The 12,814-nt window shown below is 24.7% G+C and overlaps 1 protein-coding gene across 1 annotated transcript in view; it reads right to left on the bottom strand.

Moving 5' to 3' along the window:
- The window catches only part of LOC102675727 (netrin-1-like), a gene marked incomplete at its 5' end in the record, with an annotated part of 95,022 nt that extends 82,396 nt beyond the window's left edge, over positions 1-12,626 (bottom strand). The window contains one exon of the mRNA XM_006614590.2: positions 12,395-12,626. Coding sequence (XP_006614653.2) covers positions 12,395-12,626 — 232 coding nt within the window. The remainder of the gene's footprint in view (positions 1-12,394) is intronic.
- Positions 12,627-12,814: the final 188 nt, after the last annotated feature.

Below are 12,814 nucleotides of genomic sequence, written 5' to 3'. Positions count from 1 at the left end.
ATAAATATATTATATAAATTTTATTATAATAATATAATATATAATATAATTATAATAATATATTATTATAAATATATATTTATAATAATATAAATTATATTATATAAATATTATATTTTATATAAATAAATATTTTCCATATGTATAAATACATTATTTTAGATAATTTTGCAATTTTGAATGATTCAAAGTAAATATAGTATATACAAGTTCAAATTTACTTATATCTAAGTGAAACTTTCATCATTGATACAATTCAAATATTAACAGATGTCACAATCTATCAGTTCAATAGACTATTTGATAGACTATTGTTTCTTTTATTTCAATTAATAATGAAACTATCTCAAATATTCAAAAACAAAAAATATAATAAATAACACAAAATTTTTTTTATAATTGATAAGAATTTTTTTATAATATTTTTTTTATAATTGATAAGGTGTTAATCTCTATATGTCAAATTTTTGTTTGTTAAAATTTTTTATTCAAAAAATATTAAAATAATAAGAAATCTTCAAAACTTGAAAATTTTATCTTTTATATTAAATCTCGTATTTAATAATTAATAATTGCATGAATTTTAAAACAATATAAGAATTTTACGAACATTTTAAATGCACTACATCAAACATGTTATGTTTTTTGTATGAAAACGTCTTTTGTATAAAATTTGTATCAGAAGAATTTTTTAAAATTCCTTTCCACTATTTTAATATATAATAATATAATTAGAAGTGGTATGAGAATTTACAATTCAAATATTATATTTTAAAATAATATTGAAACAATTTTGAAATAAAGTAATCAACGATATAGAGGATAACAAAATTACTCTAGAGAAACAAACGTAGCTTGCAGGCTCTCTACTTGGTAGTCTTCGTTATAACAACATTCTTATATTCATTATATCTTTCAAATCTGAACAGAAATCTTTCCTTATCTAAAATTATTTTTACAAATTTGAAAATTAAATGAAATTAATTATTAAACAAAATAATAATTTGTTAACAGTTTAAAATATTTCACAAATCAAGTTTATATTACAACAGCTTAAAGTTTACTATATAAATCAACTATTGTTTCCTATTAGAAATCATAATATAACAATAACAAAAATATTATTTTATTCTTTCAACACAACAATAATAAAACATTACAACAATAATAAAATATTATTCATAACACTATTCTCCCTGTCGATAAAAAATATATAAGAAGAATAGTGGAAAGGAAAGTGCACGCAAGTGAAGATGAAAAATAAATGCAGAGGGGCCAACGAAAAAGAGGAAAAGCAAAACGGAGAAGTATCGAAGGTGAGGAAACACAGAGACCGAGTGCGAAGCAAGTGAACGGAGTATCGTATTGAAAAGAAAAGAAAGGGGTTGGTATGCGTGTAGAAGCGGAGGGGAAGAAGGAAATGATAGCAAAAGCCGGTGAAGGACAGAGGGAAAAAAAGATGTAAAGGGAGTCAATAGGGGAAAGGAAGAGGGGGCGTGAGAGACTAATAGTGCTGATCCCACCACAAGCACCGCTTGGTTTAAGACCCGGCTAAGTGGTGGATAATGAATATGCTAACGTGTGCCGAGTATACGAGGAAAGCTTTGCACTTGGTATCGGGTTCAAGCACCTTCCGACTACTGTACGTGTACAGTGCTATATCTTTCCGCTTGTGTATAGCGGTTTTCACAGGTTTTCACAGGCTACTAAAGACCATCGCCAGAAGCTAGGACAGGATAGAAAAATATCGAAATATCGAAGTATTGTATGAGTTTCTATTTTATTTTGATGTTTGATTAAAAATCTGAAAAATAAAAACATGACATGTAAAAAAGCACGAAATATTCAAAATATACTACACATTATGATATTTTTTTTAATTGTGTTTTGTAAAAATTTTATTTTGCATGAACATCTGTTAGTGATCAATAAACAGTCTTCTTTAACGGTTCACCTTGCTATTTAGTTAATACTGGTAATGTATTGACAATCTAAGGATTGCAACAAGTTGTAATATATTACTTCTTTCATATCTTGCCAAATGGGACGTTATAAATCAAGACATTTTTAAATCAGAGTTAATTAATTAAAATCTATACTTCATATACTTGAGATCAATAAAATCAAGAATAGTATAATTTAAAAATTTATAAAATATATTTTGAACTTGGAATTTTAATTCATGAATATGATTAAGTAAAAGATATGAGAATATTTCATAATAAAAAAAATAAATAAATTACGTATTATAGAATAAATATTTTGTTTATTGTTTGAGGCTTTTTAGCAATAATTATAACATATTCGCTTAATAATTATATATAATCAGACATACTCGACGAATTTTCAAAATCGATTTTATCAAAAATCTTTAAAGTCTGAACTAAAAAAATTTTTTACTGATTATTCATTTATATTCGGTTAAAAATTAACCACAATTTCGAAATGTTTTTGTTTTGAAAACAATTTTATAAAAAATAAAATTTGTTTCTTTTTTGTTTTATTTTGATCAACAGAATCTTCCTAATTCCACATTTAATATTACAAATTACAGAATATTCTGTATTCAGCAAAAATATAATTCAAGCAAAAAATAATTTTAATTCAAATTTCGACATTTATTACACAATATATTCCATTATATAATTTTCTCGATTCATGCACATGTAACATTGTATTGTAATCTGTTCATTCAATCTGTCGTTTCCTTTTCTGTTTCGAATATGATATTTTTTATGACGTAAAAAAAAAAAAAAGAAAAAAGAAATTGATAGTGAAAATTTCGATGCGAACGATTATTCGGTGACTCGACAAAGTAGAAAAGCCAGTAAGGTTGCCCAAAGGGAGACCACGAATGTCTCGGTGACCGATTCTGTTTGAGAAGCAACCCTTGCTGGAGGGTGTCACCGGGATTAAAGTAAACACAGGCTGGAGCTTTTGGGGTAGGATACAGTTGAAACGTATCGTTCCGCTATGGCCACGCGTGCTATACAAACAGGGGAAGCCTCTAATATTACCAGCCACTGTGTGCGTATATAGGGTATTTCACGAGAAGCATAACAATTCGGCTGCGAGCGATATCAAAACTAAAAAAAAAGAAAAGAAGAAAGGGAAAAAAAAATGAAAAAACTATCTACAATTTTTGTCTAGTTAGTTGGAAATAATGAAATCAACGTGGCGTATTTTAATTCCATTTAATTCCGTATTTTAATTAATTGTTTCTTCTTTTATATATATATATATAAAGCTTTTTGGAATAAATTTTTGTAAAAATTGTTTTGAAAAAGTTTTAACATGTTTAGATTTTTGATATTGTAATCGTAAATAAATGTTTTTTGTATTGTAGAATGAAAAAGGATTTTTAAATATTCTTCTTTCATTCTATCTATTGTACTTGTTTATAAGTTTTTCTATGATTCATAAATTTTATTGTAATTAGTATATCCTATAACTAGAATATATGAGATCACTTATCACTAAATATGAAATATTAGAGCAGTTCTAAAAACTGAAAAAATATGCACAATAGAATTTTAAAATATTTCAAAAATAAAAAATTTACATAAACGAAAATATTATTTTTGTTTATTATCATTTTTATTTTATTTTTATATAAAATATAGATAATATCAATGATTCTACAATATATGTATAATCATTAACATTTTTTGTATATAAATAATTAAATTATATTGTAAATTACTTTATATGAAAGAGACTAAAATTACATTATTTTTAATATAACATAATTCAAATTTGTTTATATAATATCTTATATGTTGTTCTCAATTATAAGATACACACACACACACACACACACACACAAATGTACATATGTATATAATGGATTAAATAGAAATAATAAGTCACATCAATAATCAATAATCAAATGAATAATAGCTTAAATAGAATAAGTGTACTTAATAACTAAATAATAGAGTTAAAGATTAAGTTTTAAATGATCGATCAAGAAGAAAGAATGTAATATTTTTTATCAATATAAAGATTCATAATGATACAAATATCGTATTAAGTAATCAAATATTAATTACAAAAAATAAAAATTGAAAAATTTTATTTATATAAATATGGAATAACATCATAAAACAACATATTTTTAATTTTTTAATTTTTTCATAAATGAACAAATGAACTTAATTTTGAATTTAAAAGATTTGAAAAAAATAATAAAGTTAATTATTAAAAATAATAATATAAATAATTAACATTATATTATAAAAATAAAAATATATAATTAAAAATAAAGAAAAATTAAAAAAACAAATATTGAAATAAACTATCAATAAAACATATCTAAAATATATCTATTTAGGAATATTTTTCTTTGAAATAAAAATAACAAATAATTACTTCAAATAAATTTTTATTTAAGAAATAAATTATTTTTAAATAATTGATTTGACAAATATTTGATTATTTCAATATAACAAGAATGATTTTTCATATATGAAAAACATAAATTTCATTTCAAATTAAGTTATGCGATAACAAAATACAAAAAAAAAATATTAAGTCGTATAAAATTAAAAATTTAATTTTAGAGAATACAAAATTCTATATAATAATCAATAATTTAATTCTATCATACTTTTAATCTTCTATAATAAAATTAAATAATAAATATCTAGATTTCAAAAAGAACAACATAATATTAAAATAATTTAAATATCTTCATTAATATCATTCAAATAATTCTCATATAAATTTATTTATATTAAATTTATTTCCAACATTTTAATTCTATTTTGAACATACTCTTATCCAAAAATAATAATCCATTCGAATCACAAATATCTATCAGCAAAATCGTTCATCCAAATCAATCTCAAAAAGTTTACCGAAATCTCGCATGTTCTTTTTCGGGAATTAACGCTAAAACTTCTCTCGATAGCGATAAGTTTAATTGGGCAGTTTAGCAATTTCAAAAAGATTTCATGTGTTTGCAACGAAAGGTGAGCAAATATCCACGGGTCAACTCACAACAACATTAGATACGGTTGTTAATTCGTTGACGAAGCAACAAATTTCTCGGCCAATTCACTGCGTATTTGTTGGAACGAGTGGAAGGGGCAAAAGGCGATGGCAGATGGCAGAGTAAAACGTAAAAGAAAGGGAAAGAAGAAATACAAAATGGAGGGGAGAGAAGGTCGAAAAGCGAAAGAGAGAAAGCAAGAGGGCGCTCGTCGTTGCATCGTTCGTCGTTGGCGGTGAAAATCTCGAAACGAGCCAGTTGCCTGACCTGACAGAGCCGTATTTTCCATGTGCTGGAAACTACGAGCGCAAAATTGAGAGGGCTCGCCGTGGGAGCCATTCGGAGTTCACTAACCGTGGAAATGGCACGAGTACTCGATGTTACGTTGCGACACGACGCCACGGAGCACGTGGAGCAAAAGGGGGCGAATGCTTCGGAGGATGCATCCCCTCTTGACTGCACTTCATTTTTCCCCTCTTTTAAAATACATTCTACGGGAGAAGCCGCTCGTTTGCGTCTTTAAGTGCCAGTCTTATTTCTCCCTGCCTATTTATTTCTTCTTTTCTGGGAAACCTTGTTTCCCTTATCTCTGCACTTTTGCCCAAAATAAGATTTAACTATTAAATCTGTTATGTGAGATTGGAAAATTCTTATGGAGAATGTTACGTAAGTAATAAAAATTAGAAAATATAATTTTTCTTTGTCAATAACAATACAAATTTTTGGAATAATTATGATATAAAGCTACTTTTAACTCGAATTATTACTATAAAGTTTAAGTAATAAAATTGAATAATTTAATTTTTCTTTGTCGAAAAGTATTTCAAAATATTTTAATATATAATATATATGAAATTTTTTTTTATATTATATAATTAATATTAAAAAAATAGATTATTGATTATATAGATTATATAGATATAGATTAAATTAAACATCATTAAATATTATTATCTTTGTAAAGAATATTTTATAAAAAATTGAAAAATTTTGTCTTTTTAAAAAATATCTCTTTGTCAAAAAATATATTTCATATGTTAATTAGAATATCGTAGCATACAATTTAATTAGATTGTATGTCTTTTGTAACTAATTATCAGTAATGAAATATTATCTATTTGATATGTATCAAATGTTATCTCTATAAAGAATATTATAGATTTAGATAAATTTTAATTGATAAAGAGAAGAAGTAACTAAAATTAAATAATAGCAATAATAGAAATAAAAGCAAATTCAAATAACGAATTATTTCTTGATTTTAAGTTTGATAGTTATCAAAAAATATCTTTGGAATATTTTATTATACAATAATATAAATACAAGCTGTTAATTTCACATGATTATTTTAAATAATTATAAAATAAATGACTAGGAAGATTTATGAAATTTGAAATAATTCAAATAATATCATTTTATAAATATCCAATTCTAATCTGATTTATATTTACAATTTTTATTTGCACGATATAATTTCATAATTTATGGGATTTCATCAATTATTTCTATTTTTCTTGTCAAATTTGAACAGAGAAATAATAAAATAATTATTTATAATTGTGCTATTATTTAAATGATACTATTATACTATTTATACTTTCAAATAATAGTATTGAATATAATAAATCTAAAAAAATATATTTCAAGCAAGTACTTATTTTTTATTTGAATTTCAGATAAAATTAATATAGCTTTCTTTGCATTCGTATATTCGAAATTTTTATGTATTGATGTACATATGGAAAGCTCATAATAACTATGTGGATTATTACTTAATTAAAGATTGTTAATGCTTTTTGAAGATAATTAGGTATGCAGATTTGTTATGTAAGCTCCAATAACATTGCAAAAATTGAAAAGTTATACAATTCGTTAATCGTTGCATTTGTTATACGTGGTTGATGAATTTATCTGATTATTTGAGCAGATATTATTCATCAAAATAAAAGTGATGGTAAAAATTTTATGAAATGGTTTTATTTCCAATCGCGAGAAAAATGATAATTATTAACTTAATTTATAATATATGATTGTGGAATTAATATATTTGAAAATAAAATTTTCAAGGATTCTTTTCGAAAATTTTTGTTTATTAATGGACACTTTATTATTATTATTAATAGTTATATTCAATGCATTGTCCATTCAAATACATTTGAAAATAAAACTCTTATGAAGTGAGTTTTTCTCACAAGTATACATTATTCTGAAAACTTTTTATTTTTGTACAATCAATATTTTTCTCAAAAACAACTTTTCTTTTTCAAATTTTTTTCTTTTTTTTCTTTTCTTTTCAATGTATTTGTTCAATTCGACGACTTTAATTACGAATACAATTATTATCAATGTAGTATCTTCCAAAAATATTTTTCTCTGAAAAATAATATTCAAGAGTTTTATTATCAAATTCATATTCACATCCTTCATAAGCCTTATGTTCATTTGAGAATATCTTTAAATTTTGTATCTAGTTGCAAAGGAAATGTATTGTATTGTATTTGTGTATTCTTTATTGTTTTTCTCATTGTTCATTTCTTTCAAGTTTATCCTTTTCATTTGTTTATCGACTTTTACTAATAATTAATTATTTTGAGAATATAATACTGTTTTGAAATTAATTATAGAATATTGCTATATATCCAATTGAGAATAATTTAGAAAATTCATTAAATTAGACAATTGAGCAATAGTTCTCGAATAGTTACATTCAACACAATGTCCATTAGCAAAAATAATCTCAATCACAAATATATTTGCACTTTTAATTCATTATTAGTTATTACGAGTTATTATTGGTTTGAATTTGCCAATACTAGCAAGAAATGTTTAATTTATTTCCATACGAGTTCTCTAAAGCATTCTAAACATATGTTTCTTTATCAGTACAACACATGTATGAATTGTCGTTTCTTTATTTTTTTCTTGGCGATTCACCTTTCCACTGTTTCAATTTAGCATAACATAAGACATTTGCATGTACCTTTTTATATTCCTATCTATTCTTTCCTTGACAAATACATACACTACGTATCCTTATATTATAGCACGTTTAAACAGTCATAACTTTTTTTTGTAATAGTAATAGTTTAAAAGGCAAGCATATAATTCAAGAAATTAACTCAATTAATTTATTTACTATACAAAAAGATATATATATATATATTACATCTATTCATACATTCAGCTTGTAATTTGTATTATGTGTAGATTTTATTTCTTTTTATTAATTTGTTTATAAATAATTATAAATTATATTATCTCGTGAATGATAATTGCTCTTTTTGATTAAAAATAATTATTATTTAGTTTTTATATATATATGTATTATACAGGACTTGAAAATTTTGAACAATTTTTTCCTTTACATCGTTCAACCTTTTTTTGAAATATTTGCAAAAAAAAATACTATTAACAAAATTTCTCTTATATATCCCTGGCTGTGACCACCACTTATTTATTGTTCCTAACACGTTAATATATATAATCCAATGCTCAAATTCAATAGATTTGAAACATTTTAAGCTATAATATGAACAAATAAATTTTTAATTAACTCACCCGTTATATGTCTTAGTTGCCTGCTATGGCCATATGTACATTAACAGAGGATAAGTGGCGGTCGCATACTTACGCACATGCAACGTGGATATATAACAGAAATTCTAATAATGTTTTATTTTTATTTTAAATATCTTTTCGAAAATTAAGACGGCGGATATACGTATAGAATAAAGTTGTTCAAAATATATATTTGTATAACATATCAAAAACATTAAAATCAATGAAAATCTCTGTCTATTCGAGAATATCACATAACAAATATCACATACCAACGGCCAGAAAGAAGAAACATAAGTCACAATTACACTATATCTAATGAAAAAAAAATAATAATAATAATGTGATATTCATTCCACTCAAATGAACTGAAATTTTTAAGAATGAGATTCGTGAATATAAAATTTTAATTTTCTTTAATAGATCTATTCACCATATTGAACGTTTTTTTTAAAGAAACAATAGATAAGCAATCACATTAAGCAAGAACATACACGTAAAATTCGATATATTATACCAAAAGTTTTTCATTAACATCTCGAAAACTAATAAAATATCCGAAGCAAAAATTTCATTCAGCTTTTCTCCTCTCAATCAATTTCGTTTCGTTCCACAATGAATTGCATAGCACATTTACTCTCCTATATCGAATAATTACCAATTTTCTAACCTTACAATTCGTTCGTTTCAGATATAGCGCAATCGTGGTGTTTCCCTGTGTTCGATTCGCAGTGTCTCTGGCTCAACTGTATAAAACACAAGTGTCGTGCAGAGAGCTTGCGCGTGCTCTTACCGCGAAGATAACGAACAGTCTGTATTCTCGTTAGCAGCCGTTAAGATAACAACGAGACACGACACTCGCAGCGAGCCTATGGCACGAAAAGAAGATTTAAAGTCGTTTTAGGATAGTAGAATTTTCATAAATTAATCCCTAGAGCGTAGAAGTTGCCACCATCAACGTCGTATTGCGTGGGATGTTGATCGGAGAAAGAGCAGACTGTCATTTTCATTTCCCTTAACTATGAAACCGTAATCTCGGGCGCGAATTAAATCCACCGTGAAACAACGAGAACAACCCTCTTTTCACGGAGGTAATTATTAAACTAGTTTAAAGATTCGTTAAATTTTATAATGTTAATGGAATGCGGTGTCGAACATGACAACGCAACATAAACGTGTACGCTCGATCGTAACCGCGATACCGGATTATCGTTGAAAAAATTTCACGGGTATATCGATGATATTAAGCTTTTTTTTTTTTGCTTCCAAAAAATTTTACTTTTTACGGAAGAATTTTATGAAGAATCTATCTGTATTGTTTGAGAAAATTAATTAGATTTAAATGATTTCTTTAATTATGATAAAAAGAAAGAGATTTTGAAAAAAAGGAAAGAAGATGATTGTAGTATGAAATATTTATTATTATGTTTCTTTGATGAAGAAAATTTTGTGAGAATTATAAAATATTGTAAAAATTATGAATTTTGTTATTTAATTGTGACATTATTACGTTTATAATAATTATACTTTATATATTTTGCCTTTATAAATATTATTATAAAAAAGAATTCAATTAATATAAATCTAATTTTTATTTTAAATTGATTTATTACAGAAATTCCTTTAATATTAAAAATTTTATTTGGCAAATTAGTATATGATTATTTTCATATGTAAATAATAAATTTGTTTTTATTATATACTAATATTTTTATTAGTATTGCTTTTCTTACAATTAAACATACAATTTGTACATTACAAGTTAAAAATCTGAATTCGTTTTTAATGTTCACTAATTGATTTGTAAATCTTCTATATATTCATAAAATATATATTCATGATTCAATTTAATAATCGTTAAAAATTTTGTTAATTATAAGAAATATTAAATTTAAGTTTGAAATATTTTTTTTATTTAATTTCTATTCTTATCATTTTAAACAATTATTAATATCTCTATCTATTATTTATTAATAAATTTTTAATATGGTTTTTAATATTAGGAAAAAATAAGATATCCAGCTTGTACAAATAATTTATTAATATATTATTATAATTATAATTAAAAAAAATATTATAATTATTATTAAAAAATCATTTTTATTGTTTTATTAAAAAAATCGAAATTAATTATAAATCGTCACTAATATTTTGAAACAATTCTTGTACAATTCATAAAAAATGAAATGACTTGTACAATATATAACAAAATAATTCATACATATACAATATTAGAAATAAAAAAATTTTAAGAATGAAATTCAAAAAATATCTACAATATATATCTAAATAAATATCTAAAATAAATCTACAATAAATAATCTACAATAAAATCTACAAAATCTAAATATATGAATATTTAATAAATCTAAATATCTAAAATATATGAATACATAAAAGTACGTATTTTACTAATAACGAACCATCAAAAATAATCGTAGAATTAATTTAATAGTCATGGTGGAAGAACTAGAAAACAAGTCTAATGTGTTACAATCACACGAATGGAATGTAATACGTGACCGTGTACATATTGGATGCACCACAGTGTGAGCATGAATAAATCTCAATGCGTTTTCTCACGTCGAGATCGTTATCCCCGCAGTTTTATTCCGGCCCTAGACAAACCGACATAAATTGTTTCAAGATTGGTGAGAGAAGGGATAGCTCTCGATTGGTAGCCACTTCTTTATGATATGGAGAAACAGACGAAATTAATGGCAATAACGGTGTAATAACTGAATCCCGCTACTGAGACGAAATGTGAGGGTGAGTTTCAATGCCGATTGACAATTCAAAGAGATGAAATTATGCATTTGATAATCATCATGTAGATAAGGAAATTGAGGTTTGAACGTTATTGAATGTTTCAATTTATATTCAGATTTTTCATCGTTGTAATTTATATTATATATTTTATTGTATATTTATAGTATAGTATAAGATTATAGTATAAAATGATAATTAACTTTTAATTTGATTGTTTTGAGAAATTGGAGCACTTTTATTACACATTCCACGTTTGTATTTATTTAATCGTTCGTTTTAATTCGGAAAATTAAATTTACTCGAAAAATTATTTGTACATATAGTCAATCACAAAAGTTTCCATTCATCGTAATAAAAATCTGAATAAGTGTATATAGATAACAGATTATAAATAATTTATTTTTTAATAACAAATCTCTTTGAATTCATGAAATCAATTTTCAAATTCTTGTTATTTTTTGTATATTCAATTTAATCTGAAAATATTTTTACAATAAGTGCAATGTAATAAAATATTAAAATTTAAATATTTCATAGTTTAAAAATTAATTAAAAAAAAACGAAAATAATATTGAAACTTTAAAAATTGATGTTCATATATAACTTTCGATAACACAATTTATTAATCGATTTTTGTTTACTAGCTCTATGTATTATCTAATGAATTATTCATTTTTATATTTAACAAGTGAATTTATTATTAATTATATGTTAAAAATAGCGATATATGCATGCATCACGGTTAATCATCACTCGTTAACTTTTATAACAAAACTATTTCATTCTCTCGAAATTTCATCAAACTAATATCTTTCAATCTATAATAGATATTATCGATATACGATATACGATCGATATATAATATAATAGATATAATAGATATACGATCGATCAATGTCTCCATCATGATATTCATATCAATATTCTTATATAGAACTTACAATTTGTAAGAGATAAACAAACATGGTGGTAAATATATGCAAACGATTGGAACGGGTAACCCTCGATTAATAGATCAATGGGAACAGACTATTCTAAATTAGCAGTGATTAATGCCTGTCGAGGAGTACTTACGTTTGCAGGCCTTACGATGTTGGATCGGTCTAGCCGGATCCCTGTAGTAACCTTCCCGACAATAGTGACAGTGTCTTCCTGCCGTAAAATGCCGGCATTGCAGACAAACGCCTCCGCTGACACGTCCTGACAGCTTATACAGTTCCATGTTGAATCTGCACTTTCTTGCGTGAAGATTGCAGTTACATTCTGAAACAAATATACGCCTGATTATTCGACCAATCTCCACTCCCTTTTCGAGTCGAAAATTTTGTTTCATGAAACGTTGATTACATTACGACTGGTTGAAGTGGGTTATTAACCTAAGTATATAATGATTGTTTTGTTGATAAATTTTTAAAATAGATTTTTTTCAATAGAAAATTGGCTTTCCAAAGTTTATCAGATTTGTGAAGTCTATCTTAATAAAGATTAATCTTA

The sequence above is a fragment of the Apis dorsata genome, unplaced genomic scaffold, assembly GCF_000469605.1.
Source record: "Apis dorsata unplaced genomic scaffold, Apis dorsata 1.3 scaffold_193, whole genome shotgun sequence".
Classification (NCBI taxonomy): domain Eukaryota; kingdom Metazoa; phylum Arthropoda; class Insecta; order Hymenoptera; family Apidae; genus Apis; species Apis dorsata.
This window is presented reverse-complemented; position numbering and strand designations above follow the sequence as displayed.